Raw genomic sequence first — 24,267 nt, forward strand, 5'->3', positions numbered from 1 at the left:
CTTCGACATAGGAACCACCCTATCTCTTTGTAACCAAAGAATCCTTGGTTCTTCCCACACTTGCACTTCTCTTTGTACCACCTGTGGCTTGGCTACCATTGCATCACACTGCTTTGGCATCACTGCACCTGAAAAACCCTATCTAGCCTCGCGCTTCTTCAAAATTGTTTTGGTCCGCCCTTTCTCTAGAGCTACTGCCTCTTCATACCACATCGGGCCATCTATTTCCACCTTATCTCGCACTTCCTCATGCAAGCAATCCATGAATCTACTCAACTTCAAAAAATTGGCATTTTCTGCAGCAGTTACTTTGATCAATTTTCCCCAAAGGGCTTTGAACTCCCACTCGAACGCTTGAAAATAACCCTCCAAGCTTTGCTTCAAATCATCTAACTTTTTCTTTACTTCATCCAGCTGTACATTCGCTACGAATATTCTTCAAAAAGCCGCCTCTAGGGCTTCACAATTTGCCTTGTCTTTTTCACCTAGTTTATCAAACCATAGCCTCGCTTTACCACGAACTAGGAGCGGGAACACCTGTACCGCACCATCTTCTCTTGATAAACTGCTTTCCAACATGAAAAATCCATAGTCTTGAAGCCAAGTTTTTGCATCTTCAACCCTAGTGAAAATGGGAAATCCCTCCCAAGCCATCACTAACAGCACCTACTCTTCAAAGGCCGCACCTTTGGCATCACCAAAATCAGTGCTTCAACGTCAACTAGGAGCATCACCACACTCCTCAGTGGAGGCACCAAAATATGGAGAGGGGGAATGGGGGAACACATCCGAGAAAAACACAAGGGCCTCTCTATAGCTCAATGTATCCACAACACCCCTATCCTCTCAAAAAACACCTTCGAAAAACACACTTTACACTAGCAGACCACCGCCTGCTCAATTTCCACTGCTCACACACTCCACAAGTCCACCACACAATACACACCTACTACCATGGTCTGTCTCCAATCTTACACATGCACACAACCTCTCATCTCACTCTCTCACACAAAACACCATTGTCCGGGTGGGCACACACATCCACTCTACCGGCACCAAGGGGAAACACCAGAGCAAGAGAAAGAGAAGGGGGGAAGTGGAAACAACAACAAGACGGAGCAACAGTGGCTTGATCGCACTTCAGAAGGCATGTACAAAGGCATGCACTGCCATCACCATGGCCATTTTCAAGAAAAAATACAAAGGGATTTAGCAGGCACACTCCTCTGTCAGAGAGCTGCACTTTGCAGGCTCCAAAATGGCACCAAAAAAGCCCCTAATTTGATTAAAATTTGACTTTTATAGGGGGGGCCTTCAACTTTGGAAACTATCGTGTCATTGGCCCATCTGGCATTCACATTTGGCATTTTTTGGAAGAAGTAGCTGCTTTGCTTTTCTTTGCTCTCTGTTGATCTTTTTGCACTTGGGGGGGGGGGGGGGGGGGGGGGGGGCATTAGAGATGTCACTATTGCCCCTTAGGATTTTTTTATTTTATATTTCTTCCACATTTTTTATCCTTTGGGGGCGCTTAGTTTGCACTACCTCTTTGGCCTAGTTTTGACCCTCTTTGTCTGACTACCTCCAGCCTCCTCTCTCTCTATTTCTTTCTCCTCCTTCACTTCTGGTCCGGCTCCCACCTCGCCCTTTGCCTTGGATTGCCCTGGCTCAGCCTTTGCTTTGTACACCTGGCGGCCCTCCTAGGGCTTTCTCTTTCTCTCATTGTGGGACTGCCGTTCATCTTATGCCTCGTCTGCCTCTCTCTCACGGGACACCCCCTTTGGCAGTAGCGACGTTGCTAATGGGGGTCCCTCTACCCTTCAAAAGTGTGGGCGCATGAACTGGCCCCTCTGGGCAATGCCAATATCGGATGCGACCGGAGCTCCAAGCTCCTTGGTACCTCTTTGATGCCAATATTGGATGCGCATTCTGGACTGTATACGCCCCTGGTTCATCACCCAGCCCCCCATGTGGGATTTGTCACTAGGCCATGTGGCAACCATTGGCTCCGTGGTCTCAAGCCCACCAAAAACCACCAAAAATATATTTAAAACCCCCCATTTTTTTGGCCTTCTTCCCCTGGCTCCCATATCTTGCTCGACGGTCAAAATCTCGGACCACCAAGCCAGGGGTCGGATCTTCACTGAGTCGGCCCCGGGCCGTGCAAACCTCATGATCTTCGGACTCCTTTGAGCTCCCTATACGAGGACATAAAAAACAGAGAAAATTATCTACAAACTCTCCACCGCCAAATGATCCCAACTTCATCCTGTGGTATCTTAGTGCTCGAGCTCAGAATCAAGAGCCGTGACTTCCTGCTGACTCCACTCAACGTGCTCTATCTATTTGAACCATGTCAAGGCTTAAAAAATGCCAGATGGGTCATATTCCGATGCGGTTGTCTTGGCCCATAACTGGCCCCCGAAAAAACTTCTGATGGCCATAGCTGCTATCCAGAGCTCTGATTTGTGATCGAAGAAGACATGCATGCTCCATAATTCAAGCTCTACACATATATACCTTGACATTTGCATGGGCCACCTGCCCCCAGCTATCCTACCCGTTGGGGATTTGCTAAACCTTCTAATTTTGAACTACAATATCTTTAGCACCAGGGCTCCATTTGACGAGCCATCTAGACTGACTTCTAGAGCACATTGAACACTACATTCTAGAGCACTGACTCAACACTTCGGGCACCTTCACATGCTATCCCATCTGGAAGCTTGTAGCCTCGGCTCATCAATTACAATCTTTAGAATCTTTATCCGGAAAGTAGGAGTTACAATATTCCCGGTTCATCAAACTAATAAATATTTTTACAATGAAAGCTCCGAAAAATGGTATCCGAGTTAGCTTGTTGCTAACATTGTGTTGCACATAAATTATTCATTGCATACACATTGTTAAGAATGTAATTAGCATATACATTGTTGATGGGGTCAACACGGGGGAGTGGTGGACCATGTGGAGACCCACGCTTGCATTGAGTGGGTTGCCCATGCTAATCATGTTGTCCATGGTTTTCCCTTGGCATGGTGAATTTTTGAACGTGAGAAGATTAAAAGAGAATCTTGTGAGAAATAACACCAAGAAACTTGTGAATGAATGATACTAGTGAAGTTTTTGCTTTTTATAGGAAACACTAAATGACTTTACTTCCAAGACCATTCACATTATGTCCTCCGCCTGCTTTTTGAATAAAATAAAACATTCAATAAAATGTCACTTAAGGATTAAAAATCTTTGGTTAAATTATATTCAAACCAAGGATTATTTAGCATCATGAATGCACTAATCTCACTAATTGAAAAAACAAGAGCGATCTCTTGCAAAATATAAATATAGTGAGAAGAACAAATACCAAGTCTAAAGGTGACATTACATAAAAAGTGAGGACATATGCATTGATAAATACATCATGGGTTTCAATGGTGGTCGCAGTTTTGGTGGCGATTGTGTTGGCGGCATGAGTGCAAGTGGGCGCCCCATGGGTAGCGAGGGAAATAGTGGCATGTAGAGTGATAATTGTGGCATGGCCAACCTACTAATATAGGTGGTGGTCTCCTTGAGGGTGGAGTAGATAGCACCGTGGATTTTTGGGGACTTTGGAGAGGGGGAATGGGGAAACACACCCGGCACAAACACAAGGGCCTCTCTATAGCTCAGGGTATCCACATGACCCCTATCCTCTCAAAAAACAAGAAAACACCTTCGAAAAACACACTTTTAACTAGCAGACCACCGCTTGCTCAATTTCCACTGCTCACACACTCCACAAGTCCACCACACAACGCACACCTACTATCACGGGTCTGTCTCCACCCTTACACACAGACACACACAACCGCTCAATCTCAGTCTCTCACACAAAACACCGTCGGTTTGGGGGGGGCACACACATCCACTCTATCGGCACCAAAGGGAAACACCAGAGCAGGAGATAGAGAAGGGGGGAAGGGAAAACAACAACAAGATGGAGCAACAGTGGCTTGATCGCACTTCAGAAGGCATGTACAAAGGCTTGCACTGCCATCACCATGGCCTTTGCAGGCTCCAAAATGGCACCAAAAAAGCCCCTAATTTGATTAAAAAATTTGACTTTTATAGGGAGGGGCCTTCAACTTTGGAAACTACCCTTTCATTGGCCCATCTGGCATTCACATTTGGCATGTTTTGGAAGAAGTAGCCGCTTTGCTTTTCTTTGCTCACTCTTGCTCTTTTTGCACTTGGGGGGCGGGGGGGGGGGGGGGCATTAACGATGTCACTATTTCCCCTTAGGCTTTTTCTATTTTCCATTTCTTCCTCATTTTTTACCCTTCAGGGGGCTTATCTTGTACTGCCTCTTTGGCCTAGTTTTGACTCTCTTTGTCCGACTCCCTCCAGCCTTCTCTCTCTTTATTTCTTTCTCCTCCTTCACTTTTGGTCCGGCTCCCACCTCGCCCTTTGCCTTGGCTTGCCCCGGCTCGGCCTTTGCTTTGTACACCAGGCGGCCCTCCTAGGCTTTCTCTTTCTCTCATTGCAGGACCACCCTCCATCTTATGCCTCGACTGCCTCTCGCTCGCGGGACACCCCCTTTGGCAGTAGCGACGTTGGAAAGGGGGAATAAACCCAGCACACTCTACACTGCCTCTCTATAGCCCAAGGATTAATCCACACCCCTAACCACAAAGAATCAAATACAAACGCACACTATCTGCCAATCTCCAATGCACCGACTTGCCTACGAACAATCATGGCTACACACACTCGACCATAACTACAAACACTTATCGACACCCCATCATCCCAACCTTGTACCCACCGATGCATACACTCATCCTTAATTCTGTAAACACACTCACACAGGGAGGCGACACACACCTCGACCACACATACAATTTTCCCGTACAATCTCTCTCCCTTCCTCTTTGCACACACACACACAGACCTGGAGCTAACGCTACCACGGGCGAGATGCACAAGACGAGATAGACGAGAAGATTGGTGGCAAATCCAACACAAAAAATAACCCAACTAGACCATAAATTCACTTATGCATAGCAAAAGACAAGAATTCGGGTACAATATTGGCTAATGCCGACTATGTGCATTGATGCAATCCTTGGTGGCCCTTGGCAACCTGTGGCGAACCCCACCCCATTGTATGGAACCCCTGATCGGACCAGCCCAATCACTAGCCGTTTTTTCTGTATCCACACATCCACTTGGCGGCTTCAATATTTTCCCTTGTCGGATTTGGCAGATCATGGCCCTCTCTGGCCCTCCATGCCTTTCCTAGCTGTTGGTGACTTTTCCCTGTGGTTAAAACTCGCCCTTCTCACCATGGACTCGTTCTCCGATTGCTGGCCCTTTTGTAACCTGTGGCCTTCATCACCATCAGCCTACCTTTCCCTTCCATGGGCCACCTTAGCTAATGGTATCTCGCCATGCTACACTTCTCATGCCGCCTTGCCACCTCACAGATGGCGCCCCTCCTTCTCCATCCAGATGGTGTCTCTTGCTTTCCTGGCATGCCCCCTTCTCCATGGCGTCACCAATTTCTATCTTCCAGATGGCTGCAGTGCCACCTTGTCTGTCTTGCAACTCGTTTTTTTGCATGGCGATTTTTTAAGAAATTTGTTCTTTTTTGACTCACATCTTGGACAATGTTCCCGCGAGCAAAGTGCCCATCGCATCGGGCTTTGCATATCCAAACCCTACAAGCTCTTGAATGACAATAGTCGATACTTCAGCCCCAACAAAAAGAATCCTATCAAAGGACATCGACCAATGACACCTCCGCCGCAAAACAAAATCCATGACGGGAGTCACGAACGTCTTCCACATTAAACTTATATTCGCTTGCCCGGGGATCCTGCTTTCGACTTGTTGGGCTTGGAAAACCAATGCTTGACCTGCATAATGTCACATATGGCATACATATCATGAGGACACCAGCTCAAAATTACACCTATCATGTGTCTAAGCACCCTGTTATCACTTTGTCTGCTGTTGCTATGCATCTGCTCTTGGCTATTTCTTGGATCGACATGACTTGGGTGCACCATCATTGCCTAACTCCTCGTTGATCATTTATGCTCAATCGTAGCATTATTTAGATACGATATCATTGCATAAAAAGAGAACTGGTAGATATTATTTACATAAGCATTAGATAGATAGAGAGAGACTTTCACTGGCTGTAGCACCCGCCCGAATCAAATAGAAAGCCATAGGCTCTCCCAAGCATAGTGTAAATTCCACTTGGATAAAAAATATGGCATTGATCATCAGCATCCGTCTGGAAAACTGATATAAACCACCCTAGCGTTGCACTTGTAAACATGTAAGTCATCCACGTATGTAGCTCTTGATAGCATAACCCTTCAAAAAATTGCATGCATGAGCCATCTTTACACATAGAACAAGCCTGTACACCTTTCAAACCTTTTACATCATCTGTTTCCCAGCCATCGGCTAGAGAGCTCGCCATAGCATGATTGTATTCAAACAAGATAATTGATGCATGGTTTTTAGGACCCCTTCTGAAGATGCAATAAAGGCACAGTCAGTTGTTGGGGAGATGAGGATACTCTAGTCCAAGGGATCTCGAAAGAGAAGAAAAATCTACTTCACAAGCACCAAAGAGTAAAAGTGCCATGGACAGAAGATACGTGGGAACGAGCTCTTATGCATGCCTACAACCTATATCTTACAGAATAGCCCATTCTAGGTGTGAATTTATAGTGAAATTTACACGAGGATGTTCGTGTGGACTCACAGCACAGCATGCTTCGTTTTCACTTTTTTTACCGACAGTAAATATTTTTTACCACAGTAAATATTTTTTACCTACAGTAAATATTTTTCACCTACATGGTAAATACAAATCACTTTTTACCTACAGTAACTTTTTTTACCCATGGTAAATATTTTTTACTGCACCATAAGTATTTGGTAGGTAACAGTTCACTGTTACTAGAAGCAGTGATTGGGCATCAACAATGCAGTTACAGGAGGAGAAAAGGGGAAAATCTTATGGTAAAGGTGAGTCAACAGGGATAAAGACTTTTGAGTTGAAAAGAGACATGCTGATTTTTTCAAAGAACACATGTCAAAAGAAGCCATGGTTGAGGATTTTTTGAGAATTTGATATTCAGGAGGACCCAACTGACATGTGCAGAACCTCCAGTTTCAACAGCCACCTTACCTGCTCTTAAATGCTGGTCAAGGCCTTATCCCCATGTGTCACAATCAGAAAAATCAGCATTTACCCTCCCCTCTCACATCACTCTAGAGAATATCTTGATGGTGACATATCAGGTGACCTCAATCTGTTGACCACCCTAAGCAAAAAGTAACCCCAATCAGCGGATTTAAGCATGTTTATCCCTAATCCTAAACCCTCTCAGAAACCTATATAAGGAGGCCTTCTCTCACTCAAAACCAACACTTCACCCCCTTCACCAAGCAATGAAGCTATGACGACATTGCTCACAATGAGGAGCTATGGATGGAGCTCTACTCTCTCTTCCTCTCTCTCTCTCCCTCTAGTATGATACATTACTAGCCCTAAAACCTAAATAAGGAGTCTTCTCTCATACTCCATGGCCACCATCCTCGCCATCATTCTCTAAGGTATTGATGTGTTGTTAGTAGGATCATACCTACTTGCTGGGTTGATTGTTTTTGACAAGGGATTATGCCATCCTTGGCTTGCTTCTCTATATCCTTGTTATGTATGATCAGATGCCGTTGTATTGTTAAGCTGATGTCTTGTGTATATATATGCTACATAAGGTCCCTAAGCTTCGTTTCTATGTGTTTTGCCATATGTTTTGATGCCATCATAATGCCAGAAGTCTCACTTGCCTATGTTCACTATGTGTGAGGTCCCTAAAACTCTTAATTTAGGGTGGTGCCCCCTTTGTTTTGTTCTTTGCTTGTTTGCATGAGGCGTGGTTTGTGGAGTATGCACGAGTACAGAGGCCACCCGATTGCACTGCTCTTTTTCCTGCTATCATCTTGGTGCCCCCACGGAGGAGGGCTACACAGACCTTCAGTCCATGAGCAATGAAGATGTGCAATCCACAACATGGACGAATGGCGTGAGGAGTTTGCAAATTGGAGAACAGAAGAGGAGCTGGCTTTAGAGGCCTTAAAAGCTTTCATCGAGGTCTTGTTACCAGGTTGCAGTGTCATTGAAATTCAAGAAGTAAGTTCTTCTACATGCCTTGTTCGTGATCGTCGCCAACGAAGGAGAGTAAGAAGAAGAGCTTGATATACCTCTCCTCTCAACCTATGAGTGCTCCAGAAACCTCCAACGCACACGAGCTTGAAATATTCTACATCAACATACACGAAGGTACTGTGACACACATTAAGGGAAGAGAAAGCATCACCAGACCTCTCTTTCCTGAGGAGCCGACTAAGAGGAGGAAGATCACCTCTACACCTAAGTGGCCCAAGGTCGCACCGCGTGCTCAAGCGTAAGGTAACATTTGGCTTAATCTCATTAATAAGGGATTACATGACCACTACAGGCAAGAAAAGGGCTAGTGAGCAACCAACTTCAACCTCCAACTTGCAACCACGACTCTCACCCCTAAATCCTCCTGAAGCAAAGAGGTGAAGGCTTGCCTACAAGATTGCCGCCCATCTACGAGTGCTCCCAGTGCACTTTGTGAATCCAGACACCACCAATCCCAAGCCAACCTCCTGTCCGCGTGAAGATCACTTTGGATATTGTCCAAAGTGCTTTGGAGACCGGGTGAAAAGCCTCCCTGCCCTACCTTTGCTGCTAATTTTCAAGAAGTTATCTCAATCTAAGGAAACTATCTTAGTTGATGATGTGCTGCACATTAATGGTGTCACTTTCATTCGTCATGCTGATTATGGTAATAGCATCCAATTGTTGCTTGCTAAAAGGCTCAGCATTGTACAAAGTGTTGCCATCACGCCTTACGTCTTCACAGATGCATCAGGAAGAGTCGAAGTGATCCGAGGTGCTGACCTTCTGTGGCTGATCAGGCTCATTGGTCCCAAGGTGGTGCAACTAAGCTAGGCTCTTGTGTGTAAGTATGGATGCCAATAATGAGAATGATGATCCCCGCATGTTTCCTTTCCATTTTGTGCGTCATATCCGTGTGAATATTTGTATTGATAGAAAAATCTTTTATCAGCAAAGAATAGCCCTGTTGTTTGGAGCCGAGAGACTTGGGGAAATCTTGCGCTCTCCTCATCCTATCATTCTACCCTTACTAGACTATTACCATTCCTTTGATGTGTCGATCTTCATCCTATTTTGAGCTAAGTTGTGCTAAAGCTCCAAATTATAATTACCATACTCTATTTTAAAATAAATTGGAGCTGTTTGTGTAATTATTTACTCTCTCACTTATGGCCTTCCCTAATTTTTATGGTAAGCTTGGGGAGGTTGCTCCAGACTTTTTGGATAATTTGGAAATGGCCTTTCTGGTATCGGGAAGGGATGGTGAAGCTACTAAGTTAAGGGCCTTTCCTTTGGTCTTAAGGGAAGGTGCAAAACTATGGTATCAAACTTTGGCACCTGAAGAAAGAAGAGACTGGGAGTCCTTAAAGATGGCCTTCATCGAAGAATTTCACCGCCATGAGCCTCCAGAGGAGATATGGAGACAACTCTTAGAGCTACGCCAAACATCACCCAATGACTATAGAAGCTATGAAGGAAAGTTTTCCAACCTGTGGGAGAAATGGTGTGCATCACTAGGTGAAGGAGAAAGGGCGCCAGAATGCCTAAAGAAGGACTGTTTCTTGGCAGGGCTTTACCCCATCCTTCGAGAAAAGGTAAAAGGTTATTTCCCAGATACCTTTGATAAAGCTATGACTTATGCAAGGGAGAAGGATAGGAAGTTAAAATTCCAAGCTCAACTACAAGGGGGAATGGAGCCTCCACCGCTAGCTCAACCTACGGCAAGGGTAGTAGCAGGGATAGGAGCAACAGACCAAGAGTCCTCTCAACAAGAATTACTTCAACAAATCACCAATCAACTAGAGAGCCTGTCCATCAATCTGGTTCAAGGTGTAAGGGCTCCCCAGCCAGGAAATGAACGAAATAGACAAGAAGGACAAAGACAAGCACGTGAGTACATTTGCTACAACTGTGGAGAGGTAGGTCACGGCATGTATTATTACCCCCATCCACGACACTATCAAGGAAATGGTAATCAAAGACGGCCTCCTCGCCAGCAAGTCACTCCTCCTCGAGCTAGGCCACTAAATGGACAAAATGCACACGTGGCTCCACCAATCCAAATATTGAGACCCCCTCCTCCACCACCACAAGCACCAGCAGAGATCCCTCCACTACCATCGGGAGGGGAGGACAGGGCTGTCTCTGTCATAAGTCTTGACAATGGTAAGGATAAAGGGAAAGAAAAAATGGAGGAAGCTGTTGCCATGCCAATAAAGAGAGTTAGGAGACAAAGAACTGATGAAATGGAAGCTTTAGAGCCGGATAAAGGGAATGAGGGTTCCTCCCAAGTGATAGGAAACAAGAAAAGGAAGAGTAGGTCAAGGAGGCACATAGGAGTAGAAGACTTTCCACTTGGGGTAGGATCCATACCTTACGACCTGGTAGCAGATGTGAGTAAGCAAGGACCAAAGATTTCATGGTAGCAACTCCTCCACCTTTCCCCAAAGATGCGTAGAACCTGGTCTAAGATGGTCAGCACCAGGAGGGCTAAGGCAAAGTCAGTTGGGTCTATTAGTGCAAGAGGCATGAAGGATATCGTGCCAGTCATTGATGCAGAGATTAAGAGTCAGCGAGTCTCTAATGTGTACGTAGATGGTGGAGCCGAGATTTGTGTTATGACAGAGAAATTAATGCACAGGTTGGGTTTGGAAGTAAACGAGAAAACTTCCTTACAAGCTAAGATGGCAAATAATGTAAGGGTGGCTTGTGTGGGAAAGGTTAATGGAGTGAAGGTTTCAGCTTTTGGTGTTGCAATCTCAATTGATGCTTATGTGATCCCAACTAAGGGGGAGGGCTATCCGCTAATCCTTGGAAGACCTTGGCTTATGGCTATGAAAGCTAGGCAAGATTGGGAGACAGGTTCCCTTGAGTTGCGACCAAATCATAAGGTAGGTGGCAAGCAACAAAAAATTGTGTATGACATGAAGCAGGGTAGACAACAAGACCTAGAGATGGAGACTTCTATGGATGAATGGAGTACAAGCAGCTGCTCTTCATCTCAGGATGAGTCATCTGAGGAGGATGCTAGCTCTTTGGAAGTCATGGGTATAATACTGCGAAACCCAGAAGGAGAAGGTGGTCAAGACTCTCTAAACAAGGAAGAAGCCACAGGCTTAGAGGAGATGCTAGATAAGGACCTACTAGAAGAAGAGAGAGAACCTTATTTGCAGGTACTAAAGAAGCATGCTGGCCTCTTTATAACTGATTACGAGCACATTAAAGGAGTGATGGTAACCCAACACCATATCCAATTAAAAGAAGGTGCCAAACCAGTGGTGCAAAGGCTAAGGAGATTAGGGCTAGTGCAACAAGATGCACTCTTAAAAGAAGTAAAAAGATTACTCAATGCAGGATTTATCTACCCAGTGGAAGATTCTGAGTGGGTGTCTCCAGTTGTGGTAGCACCAAAGAAAAATGGGAAGTGGAGGGTATGTGTGGATTACAAGCCTCTAAACGCAGCCACAAAAAGGGACCATTTTCCTTTGCCTTTTCAAGATGAAATACTAAATGAAGTGGCTGGTCATGAAAGGTACACAGTGTGTGATGGGTACTCAGGCTACTTCCAAATCAAAATTGCAGATGAAGAACAAAGAAAGACTACCTTCATAATACCTTGGGGGTGTTTTGCTTATAGAGTTATGCCTTTTGGTTTAACTAATGCCCCAGCTACTTTCCAGAGGTTTATGAACTTGGTGTTTCAACCTTACTTTGGTAAGTCCATACGAGTCTTCATTGATGATTTTTGCATTTATAGCTCTAGGGAAGTACATCTGTCCAAGGTTGGTGAAGGTTTCACCCGTCTGGCCCAATTGGGTGGGCAATTGAATAAGGACAAGTGCCACATAGGTGAGAGCAAGGTCACTCTACTAGGCCATGTTGTGTCTCAAGATGGTATTGAGGCTAACCCTGAAAAGGTAAAGACATTGTTAGCTTTACCTACTCCTTCAAACGTGAAGCAACTAGTCTCCTTCATTCAAAAGGTTCGCTACATGGGACGATTCATACATCTCCTTTCTCAGGCAATCTATCCTTTGCAGCAGCTCACTAAACACACTACATTGACATGGAGTGAGGAGGGTGAAAGGTGCTTTCAAGAAGTTAAAACCATTTTGAGCTCATTGCCTGTCGTCCTACAACCCACATGGGGTGAATTATTCTATGTAAATCCTAGTGTAGGTCCAGAAGCTCTAGGAGCTGTCTTGATGCAAAAAGACCCAAAGACATCTCTCATGAGACCAGTCTACTTCTCTAGTAGAGTGATGACAGCTACTAAAAAGGGTTTCAGCGCAACTGAGCAATTGGTGCTAGCTCTTAAGTTTGCAGTGGAGAAGTTTCGGGCTTACTTACTTCCGAGACAATTTGTGGTGATCACAACTGAGGAGGTTTTTCCATATGCCCTACAACACATGGAATTGTCTCAAAGAATAGCAAAGTGGGTGGTGCAGGTTCAAGAGTTTGACTATACACTACAAGTAGAGGATTCCACCCGTGCTTGTTTGGCAGATGTCCTCACACAAAGGTGTTATGAGAAGGCCAAGAAAGAGGCACCTAGTAAGGTACCGCCTATCCCGGAGCCTGAAGTTCTACTAGGAGCACACAGTCTATATTTTGATGGGGCTTACAAGAGGACCAAAGACAAGGCATCAGCAGGCATAGTAATATTAGGTCCAGAGAAGGAGAAGATCTTTGCAAAAGGGTTTCATCTAAAAGAGGTTCATTCTAACAATGAGGTAGAGTACCATGCCCTTGTTTTAGGGTTGCAATGTTGTCTTTCTCAGGGCATCACAAAGCTAAATGTTTTTGGTGACTCCATGTTGATTGTTAAGCAAATGGTTGGTGTATGGGCCTGTAAAAATGACAAATTGTCTGTTAAGATGAGGGAAGCAAAGGCCTTGTTGAAGGGTTTTAAAGAAGTTCGAGTGCACTTTGTACCTAGAGATCAAAATCGAGAAGCAGATGCCTTAGCAGGTGAAGAACTACAAACTCTCATAGTAGGTGCTATCCTTGTGAAAAGTCCTTTATACCAGGGAAAGGAGGAGCTGCATGATTTACTTTACTTTCTTGAGCATTGTGAAGCACCCTCTGGTATGAGTAAAAGTGAACGTAGGTGGTTGGCAAAAAAGGCTACCAGCTATAGCTTAGTGAATGAGGACTTGTATTGTAGAGGGAAAGATGCTGTCTTAAGGAAAGTTTCTGCATCCCAAGAGATAAAGGATATTTTTTTTAGTTGTCATGAAGGTGTGTGTGGTGGCCACTTTGCACAAGAGATTACTAGCAGAAAGATTTTACAAGCAGGGTTCACGTGGCCAAGCCTCCATCGAGATGTACAACATTGGTGCCACACATGTGAGGTTTGCCAAAAAGATGGATCAAGGCGTCTTACCCATGAAAATAAGCATCCAATTAAAACCTATGGGCCATTTGAAAAATGGGGGATAGATGCAATAGGGCCACTACCTTGCACTCAATCAGGGAAGGAATACATCATTATGGGGGTGGAGTACATGACTAGATGGGCAGAAGCTCGTCCCACAAAGCGCATCACAGCCAAGGACGTGAGTGATTTCATTTTTGAATGCCTTTGTTGCCGTTTTGGCACACCTTTGGAGATTCTCTTGGATAGGGGACCGGGATTTCGAGCTGATTTAGTCAGGCAATTGATGAGCAAGTTAAAAATCAAGCGCAGGCACTCTACACCATAGTACCCTCAGTGCAATGGTCTTGTGGAAAAGGTAAATGGTCTTATATGTAAAATCATCACTGCAATTTGTTACTCATAAACTTACATTACACCTAGATGCAACACTTGGGCCTACAGAACATCCTTTAAAACATCCTTGGGGTATACACCTTTTCACTTGGTTTACGGGCAAAGGCACTATTGCCTATAGAAGTGAGCTAGCGAGCCTCCGAGTTCTAAAAGCACATCAAGAGGATAGTCAAGAGAAGCAGGTGGAAGGAAGAATCATCGATTTGGAGAGGTTAGGGCTAGATCGAGAGTCAACAGTGAAATACTATGCAGCCCAGGTAGAGAAGAAATGAAAGAAGTTCAATCGCAACCTTCAAGAAAGGTATCAAGGAAGGTTCTTTAGTGCTCAGATACGACAATCGCTTTGATCGCAGGAAGGATGGTAAGTTCTTGCTTAAGTGGAAGGCCCCTTTTGTAGTGATACAGAGTTTCTCAAATGGTAGTTACCAACTAGGTGACCTAGATGGTAAGGTACATCAGACCCCGGTAAATGGTTGGCGATTGAAGGCCTACCAATGTCGTCTTCACAGCCATATGCTGGTGAAATCATGCTAAGGATGTTTCAGAGGAGAGCTCATCATATTCGAGCTCCAACTAAGGTAACAATCATGTACATAGTCGTTTCAAAAAAAAAAAAAAAAAAAAGGGAAAAAAAGAGAAGAAAAAAAGAAAAAAAGAGACTGCTACCAGTGAAAGCGGATATTGACAATGGATGGGATATGGCTTTCAAGGGTCTAGGAGACCAGTTGTTAGTCATGGATGGATACAATTATTCATCAGAAAGGACTAAACAGAGTGCATCAGCCAAGAAAGCACTAACATGGCAAATTCAATTGGTACCAGGTGGGTAAGTATTCAAGAGAACCCTATTGTAGCACAACCTACAGCTAGAGGCATCAAATACCTCTAGCTGAAGGGGGAGGGCTATATAATGCATGGTTTTTAGGACCCCTTCTGAAGATGCAATAAAGGCACAGTCAGTTGTTGGGGAGATGAGGATACTCTAGTCCAAGGGATCTCGAAAGAGAAGAAAAATCTACTTCACAAGCACCAAAGAGTAAAACGTGCCATGGACAGAAGATACGTGGGAACGAGCTCTTATGCATGCCTACAACCTATATCTTACAGAATAGCCCATTCTAGGTGTGAATTTCTAGTGAAATTTACACGAGGATGTTCGTGTGGACTCACAACACAGCATGCTCCGTTTTCACTTTTTTACCGACAGTAAATATTTTTTACCTACAGTAAATATTTTTCACCTACATGGTAAATACAAATCACTTTTTACCTACAGTAACTTTTTTTACCCATGGTAAATATTTTTTACTGCACCATAAGTATTTGGTAGGTAACAGTTCACTATTACTAGAAGCAGTGATTGGGCATCAACAATGCAGTTACAGGAGGAGAAAAAGGGAAAATCTTATGGTAAAGGTGAGTCAACAGGGATAAAGACTTTTGAGTTGAAAAGAGACATGCTGATTTTTTCAAAGAACACATGTCAAAAGAAGCCATGGTTGAGGATTTTTTGAGAATTTGATATTCAGGAGGACCCAACTGACATGTGCAGAACCTCCAGTATCAACAGCCACCTTACCTGCTCTTAAATGCTGGTCAAGGCCTTATCCCCATGTGTCACAATCAGAAAAATCAGCATTTACCCTCCCCTCTCACATCACTCTAGAGAATATCTTGATGGTGACATATCAGGTGACCTCAATCTGTTGACCACCCTAAGCAAAAAGTAACCCCAATCAGCGGATTTAAGCATGTTTATCCCTAATCCTAAACCCTCTCAGAAACCTATATAAGGAGGCCTTCTCTCACTCAAAACCAACACTTCACCCCTTCACCAAGCAATGAAGCTATGACGACATTGCTCACAACGAGGAGCTATGGATGGAGCTCTACTCTCTCTCCCTCTCTCTCTCTCTCCCTCTAGTATGATACATTACTAGCCCTAAAACCTAAATAAGGAGTCTTCTCTCATGCTCCATGGCCACCATCCTCGCCATCATTCTCTAAGGTATTGATGTGTTGCTAGTAGGATCATACCTACTTGCTGGGTTGATTGTTTTTGACAAGGGATTATGCCATCCTTGGCTTGCTTCTCTATATCCTTGTTATGTATGATCAGATGCCGTTGTATTGTTAAGCTGATGTCTTGTGTATATATATGCTACATAAGGTCCCTAAGATTCGTTTCTATGTGTTTTGCCATATGTTTTGATGCCATCATAATGCCAGAAGTCTCACTTGCCTATGTGCACTATGTGTGAGGTCCCTAAACCTCTTAATTTAGGGTGGTGCCCCCTTTGTTTTGTTCTTTGCTTGTTTGCATGAGGCGTGGTTTGTGGAGTGTGCACGAGTACAGAGGCCACCCGATTGCACTGCTCTTTTTCCCGCTATCAATAACCTGTAGCAATCGACATAGAGGTGCTTGCATAGCAACCTTCAACAACATATCCGTCAACAACATGTCATCCACCTACGGTAACTGATCCTCCAAAGCAAACACCTGCATACCTTCACCTGTAGTCCCTTCAAATAGCATTGGAAAGGGGGGAAAGCCTTGCATACCTTGTATTCTCGCCATAGCTTTAGCAACCAAAACCTACGACTCGTCATCTACATCGACCACTGGATCATCGAACCCCCAGTCTGCTTCATCGAAGCACTCTTCTTCAGTCAACATGGACTTACCATCACAAGGCGAGAGAGAGGGTTGCCCAACCCCCTGGTCCGCACAAAATGTATCTTCACCTACAATCTGTTTCTCTTTGACCACCTTTATCGACATGCATAAACTTCATATGTCTCATACCTTGAGAAAGTAGACTCCGTTTCCCATGTGCTGTCTGTATCCAAGGCACTACTATAGCTCAAACACACCTCGGCTTTCTCCACAAAACTCACCAGCTTTGGCACTTCAGCTATCTTCTCCACTACTTGCTTTTTGGAAGTCACTTGGTCAAGAACATCAGGCGGTACCCGGTAGAGTCCTCTCTGCAACTACTATGGCCTCATAGGCCCACATGGTATCGTCTCTACTCTGTCATCACGCCTATCCGTTGCTACCACATGTGCATCAACAAAGAGTCGGATTACTTGAAGCTCTTCCCTAGCAATTGGCCTTGGCACCAATGGACTCGCTAGAACCTGCTTTGCCTGTTGCTTGTTTAAAACCTTCTTCGTCCTGCTCTGCGCATAGGCTACTGCCTCCTCGTACGTGCATGGTCCATCTATCTCGACTTTATCTCGCACTTTTACATGCAAGCGGTCCAAAAACTTGGTCATCTTCAAAACATCTGCATTCTCTACAGCACTTACCTTAAGCAACTTGCTCCATATGGCCTCAAACTCCCACAGGAATGCTCGGAAATCACCGTCAAGGCTTTGCTTTAGGTTGTCCATCATCTGCTTCACTTCACTCCACTGCGTGTTGGCCACATATCGGCTTCAAAATTCCGCTTCCAATGTGCTCCAATCCTGTTTTTCTTCAGCCTGCAAGCCCTCGTACCATACCTTTGCTTTTCCACGAACCAGGAGCGGGAAAGCTTGGGCCACTCCCTCTTCTCTTCACAAGCCGCTGTCCAGCAAAAAAAGGCTGTAGTCTTGCAGCAAACCTCAGCATCTTCAACACCTGTAAAAGTTGGAAAACCCGACCATGCCATTCTTGTTAGCTCCTGCTCTTCAAACTGCGACACTGTCTTCGACATCACCAAGGAGAAATCAGTAGGTCCTCAATGGGGGCACCACTAATGGAAAGGGGGAACAAACCCAACACACTCTACATTGCCTCTCTATAGCCCATGGATTAATCCGCACCCCTAACCACACAGAATCACATACAAACACACACTATCTACCAATCTCCAATGCACCGACTCGCCTACGAACAATCACGGCTACACACACTCGACCATAACCGCGCAGACACTTATCGCGACATCCCATCATCCCACACTTGTACCCACCGATGCATCCCCAATTCTATAAACACACTCACATAGAGAGGCGACACACACCTCAACCACACATACAATTTGTCTGCACAATCTCTCTCCCTTCCTCTTTGCACACACAACGCTACCACAAGCGAGATGCACAAGACGAGATAGACGAGAAGATTGGTGGCAAATCCAACACAAAAAATAACCCAACCAGACCATAAATCCACTTATCCATGGAAAAAACAAGAATTCCGATACAATGATGGCTAATGCCGACTATGTGCATTGATGCAATCCTTGGAGGACCTTGGCAACCTGTGGCGAACCCCACCCCACTGTATGGAACCCCTGATCCGACCACCCCAATCACTGGCCGTTTTTTCTGTATCCACACATCCGCCTTGGCGGCTTCAATCTTTTCCCTTGTCAGATCTGGCAGATCACGGTCCTCTCTGGCCCTCCATGCCTTTCCTAGCTGCTGGCAACTTTTCCCTCTGGCTACAACTCGCCCTTCTCACCATGGACTCTTTCTCCGATTGCTCCCCCTTTTGTAACCTGTGGCCTTCATCACCATCAACCTACCTTTTCCTTCCATGGGCCTCCTCAGATGGCGCTGCTCTCCTGCTCTCCAATATGGTATCTTCCTTCATGGCCAAGCCCCTTGGTGGCCTTCCTCTTGCTTCTGGCTCCCTCTTGGCCCTCCCTCTCGGCCTGCTCACCCTTTCGCTGTCCTTGGACCTGGCTTGGTCGACAGCCCCCGCCACCTCTTGGCTCCTCAAAACTCCTATGGCGCTGCCCTGCAGGCAGACCCACCACCCTCCAACTCCTTCGTTTGATGGGCTGCAGCCCTCACCTTCTTCAGTCCTCGGCCTGCATCCCTCCCCCGGCCTACTATCGATGGTATCTCGCCATGCTACACTTCTAATGCTGCCTTGCCACCTCACAGATGGCGCCCCTCCTTCTCCATCCAGATGGCGTCTCTTGCTTTCCTGGCACGCCCCCTTCTCCATGGCGTCACCAATTTCTATCTTCCAGATGGCTGCAGTGCCACCTTGTCTGTCCTGCAACTCATTTTTTTGCATGGCTATTTTTAAAGAAATTTGTTCTTTTTTTACTCACGTCTTGGACAATGTTCCTGCGAGCAAAGCTCCATCGTGTCTGGCTTTGCATATTGAAACCTTGCAAGATCTTGAATGACAATAGTCGATACTCCAGCCCTAGAAAAAAGATTCTATCAAAGGCCATCAACCAAGGAAACCTCTGCCGCAAAAAAAAATCCATGACGGTCGTCACGAACGTCTTCCACATTAAACTTATATTCGCTTGCCCGGGGATCCTGCTTCTGACTTGTTGGGATCGGAAAACCAATGCTTGACCTGCATAATGTCACATATGGCATACATATCATGAGGACACCAGCTCAAAATTACACCTATCATGTGTCCAAGCACCCTGTTATCACTTTGTCTGCTGCTATGCATGTGCTCTTGGCTATTTCTTGGCTCGACATGACTTGGGCGCACCAACGTCGCTAATGGGGGTCCCTCTACCCTTCAAAAGTGTGGGCACGTGAACTCGCCCCTCTGGGTGCTCCCACATCACCAGCCGGTACCGGATTCCCCCTCCAAAGCGTGCCACCGACGCATGGCGCCGCCAACTGCTACCTCACTCAAAACCGCCCCGTGCGTCGTCGTCGCGCAGATCCGCAAGCGGCCATGTCACCGAACTCCATAGCCATCGGAGATCCAAGCTCCTTGGTACCTCTTTGATGCCAATAATGGATGCACATTTTGGCCTTTATACGCCGCTGGTTCATCACCTAGCTCCCCATGAGGGGGAGTGTTGAGATGTCGAGCTCTACATCTTGAGCTGGCATCCACTACGGGTCTTGGCCGCTTACGACATTTACTCACTGGCGCGTTAGGTGACCGACACGAAGGATCTCTACCAGTGATCTACAGCTGGACTACACTTATAGTGCCAGCCTAGTACGCTTCTAGCGAGTTCACACTTAGTGACCGCATGTACATATGTGCTACTTTTCAGTTTTAGCACTTAGTTATTTTGTACTCTCTTTTCTGTGAAGAAGAAGAAGAAGCTTTCCATCTCTGTGTGCTTTGTGCTTGTTTTGTGTAGCTCTCTTGCATCCTCATTCTTTACATGGTATCAGAGCCTGGTACAGGCAAGAGAGGCTAAGAGAGCAAGAGCATCACACTACCTTCGTTCGCAATCCACGACCATGTTTCTGAACAGGTCTCCAAAGTGCAGTACACAGAGATTTACTGTACAAGTACAGTGGTTGTATGTACGCTTGATTCTGGACACTCATTGAGTGTAGAAAGCGTTACAGGTACCACGATAGCAGGTTCAGCAGATTTGCAGGTTTTTGCAGATTGCAGCTATTTTGTCTTAGTGCTTCAAGATGTCTGACGGTTTCAGTCAGATTGTCACTGAGAAGCTTGAGAAAAATAACTACCTTGCATGGAAGTTCAGAATAACAAATTTCCTAAAAGGAAAAGGTTATTGGGACTATGTAGAAGGAGACAATGAAAAGGAACCAGAGATTCCCGAGGCAAATGCTACAGTAGAACAAAGGAAAGCTTTGAGGGACTGGCAACAAAGCCAGAGCAAAGTGATGTATTGGCTTTCTATGAGCATCACAGATGGCATGATGGACTATCTACAGGATGATGAAACCCCCGCCATTGCATGGAAAAACTTAGGCACAGTGTTCGAGGTGAACACCAAGGCCAGGAAGCTTCAACTAAAGTCGGAGCTAAATCAGGTTAAGAGGAACAACCTCTCAATCAATGATTATGCCTTGAAGATCAAGAGTATCATTGAGGCTCTTGGATCTATTAAAGTCTCAGTGCAAGACGATGACATTGTCCGTGCATGCTTGGATGGTCTAGGAGATGAGTATGTACATTTCAGGTCTTCCATGAATACAAGAGACGACATCCCCGTGTTCCAAGATTTGATTTCTATGCTTATTCTTGAGGAGAAGAACCTTGACACATCTTCTTCTCATGGCAGAAATAATTCTAAACAGGCCTTCTATTCTAACTCCAACAGAGGTAGAGGTAGAGGTCGTGGTCGAGGCCCAAGGGGTTGCAAGGGCCAATTCCAAGAAGGTCAATCAAATCAAAACAATATAGGTGGCAGGGAAAACCAGTCTCAAGGCAGGGGGAGTCAAAGAGGTGTGCGCTCCTTGCCGCACTGTCGAAGCAAGGGACTTGCCAATACACCGTGTGCGATCCACAGACGGCTCCAAGCACACAACAAGCCTAAACTAGCAAGCTCAAGAAAACAAAGGGTGTGTCACTCACCGCTCTACGCTCGCCTTCGTGGTGGATTCCTCGCCGCGATGAAGAAGAAGCTACAGTCGTGCCGCGCTCAACCGCCTCGCCGCCGCCGTGCCTTCGTAATGCTCGATCGCACACACACTCTCCCTCTCTCTCTCTCTCTCACACACACACACAAGGAGGTGAAGAAGAAGAAGATGGAGATGGAGCAAGAGCACTCTTCAATTGCACAAATGAGAGAATGAGTAAAAATTAGGTTTAGTTGGCTTTTATAGGAGCTCACCCCATTCACACTTGGGCGCCCATGCTTAACCAACTAATCCCTTGAATGTCCAAGTTAAAGTGCGCCTCTCATCGACGATCACTCTACCTTTCCCTATTGGTCCGACAAGCCCGGTACCTGACTCTACCAAATACATAATACGCGTCCATCGTAGGTGATGGGTGTCCGTGTGCCGTGAGGGTTAACATGCCCCCCTTCCTGATGTAGATTCCGTCCTCGGAAGCTATTGAGTTGAAGCTGGATCGTCGAGGTGGAAGAGCATTTGAGATGAATGTCCTTAGCCTTCTTCAGTCACTGCAAAATCAAACAACATTGGCACAGTAATTGCATTCTCTTAAAAAGCATATGCAGTTTTAGGTAGACACATTGATTGGTAAAAGAATTTCAAACAATTTGTTAGCAATGAACATTAAATTGCAATGTAATCAAATGCATAAACAGATGTAAAGGCAAAAAATTAAACAAGTCTGGGGTCGCTAATTTGACGATCGAAAAGCACTAGAGATCGAATATTAATACCATGGGTAAGCTTCTTAATTTTCTGTGGTCAATTAAGTTGTTTAATCGCGAGAGCCAAGTATTCATGTTCGAGGGCTGACTAGAGGCTATACCTAGAAGACTTTGCAGTTAAGCTACCATAAAAGGAATTTCTCATGAAATCATCGCCTGGCTGATTACTTTTTCGTTGACCCCCCAAGGTCTTTTCACATTGATTCAATTATGATGTGTGTGCTTATTTTGTATGCCTTGGGTTTTTTGCTTTTCAAGGAAAAGCGCCCACGCTGGGAACCTCTAGGGCTCTAGTACCATAGGCAATACATGTGAGTGAAGTACCAAATCAAGCTGAGATTTCTCTTCCAGCTTAAAATTTTACATTGTGGCACTTTGATTTTTTGTTTGTTCATTTTCAACATTTTAATTTTGTAACTTTGGGGGGTCATATAACACTGTTACACTCCCCAGGCTCATCACATTAGTAAACTCCCTTTATAATACTTAAGCTAAAGGTCACTAGGGTTAAGCCCACTAGAAAGCCCTAGTACATTTCATACAATGGTGCCTAAATCGTATTAAGAACCTAAGTAACCATTGCTTATTAGGAAGGCATTCCCCATGGTATTAAGAGAAGATTTCTAATACCTAGCTTGGTCAAACTAGCTTAGTCGGACTGCTTGATTTTTACACCTAGACAAGTGATTATGACAAAACATTACATTGAATTAAATGTTTGATACTAACCAATGCGCTGAATATTATGCTACCAATCACAATCAAAGCAGACAAACATGCATGCACAAAAGATAAGGGCAATGCTAATGGACAAGAAACACCTGTTTGTGTTGATGGTCGCGCTTGATTTGAAGGTTCCATGAAGGTCCAAATCCTATCAATAGCAACACGCTCTTGTACACACTATGAAACACAAACAATACCTCTAGGAGGCACATTAGTGGGAAAAGATAACTTCGCTAATCACTCAACTCTAAAACAGTCATGACATAGGTTTCTGTTTCAGTGTACCGGATGTAAATGTGTAGGTCTGAGTCAATGTTTTGACTTTTAATGCGCATACTCATTTGCTAATTGCTCTTGCTCCTTTTTTTTTTGTTTTTTGTGAGTATAAAGATTTATATGTACATTCCCTAAGATTGGAGATTAAGAGGTCAGGGAAAAAGGTTGAGAGGGAAACAAGTGAATAATGGATTGTCCACAAACACTCCCCCCTTCCTTGGGTAGATCATACCGTTTGAAATGAGCTTGTCACCCTTTGAAACCAATTATTCCAGTTGGTAATAGGTGAGGATTTTTGCCAGTAGTTTTCTATTACCCTAGGTGCCTTGTCAAGTTGCAAGGGTGGTAAGGTACTCTCCCAGGATCGAACTTGAAGTGGTTCATCAGGTGATTCTTGAACACTGGGAGGTGTGGATTCTTTTGTAGCTTCATGGAGGTCCACTACTATAGATGGAGGCTGTGTAGAAGCTTTTACCTCTATGGATGTATTACATGAGGAGCTAGAATCTTCATGGGACTCCACCCTTCCTGAGCTAGGTGGAACAAATCGTTCTTTCTTTGGCACCCAAACTAGCTCTGGACTAGGTGTGTAGCATTCTGTGATTTTTTTCTTTCCACGATCATTGATTCGTTTTGGAGCTACGGGATTGGGCTCACTTGGGTCAGGTGATAGGTAAGAGCACACTTTACGTTTTGGCACCCAGATTTGATCATTTCCTTGATAGTAGCCTTGGGCTTCCAATAGTCGTTTAGGGATCCATCGCAACATTTTCTTACTTTTCTTGGAGCGAGTGGTACGTTTCTTACAAGGCTTCTGTCTTTTGGCACTAGCTATGGTCACTAAAGAAGCTTTAGGGACCCACTTGTATGTTTTCTCTGTTACATTAGGATGAGTCTTGTCGGAAGCGATATGCATTGCTTGTAGCATATTTAAGGGTATAGGCATTTCATCCCCCTCAGGTGTTACCCAGGTCATCCCCCTATTTCCCCAAGTGTCTATGGTTGATGCTAGGTGGACCCAATCCACATTGTCCGACTCAGTCATCCCAGGTAGGATATCCATATAAGGAGATTCTTGGCCAATGTCTGTATCCTTCTTACAAGTGTAACAATATTGTAGTGGGGCCGAGTGAACTGTGGTGTCAGAGCGATGATCAATAATGGTTTTACTCCCTAAGGGGTGTACCTTACCAGTCACCAAATCCACTCTAAGGACAGAGTCTTGGAATTGCAAATAGACATGATTTTTA

General features: G+C 44.9%; 1 protein-coding gene across 1 annotated transcript; it reads right to left on the reverse strand.

Annotated features, from left to right (window-relative positions):
* Positions 1 to 16,754: 16,754 nt before the first annotated feature.
* On the reverse strand, positions 16,755 to 17,381 carry LOC147421162 (uncharacterized). The gene is given in 1 exon segment (XM_086504615.1): positions 16,755 to 17,381. A coding segment is annotated over 1 exon segment (627 nt).
* Positions 17,382 to 24,267: the final 6,886 nt, after the last annotated feature.

Source organism: Adiantum capillus-veneris, chromosome 28 (genome assembly GCF_014529385.1).
Source record: "Adiantum capillus-veneris isolate H3 chromosome 28, ASM1452938v2, whole genome shotgun sequence".
Classification (NCBI taxonomy): Eukaryota; Viridiplantae; Streptophyta; class Polypodiopsida; order Polypodiales; family Pteridaceae; genus Adiantum; species Adiantum capillus-veneris.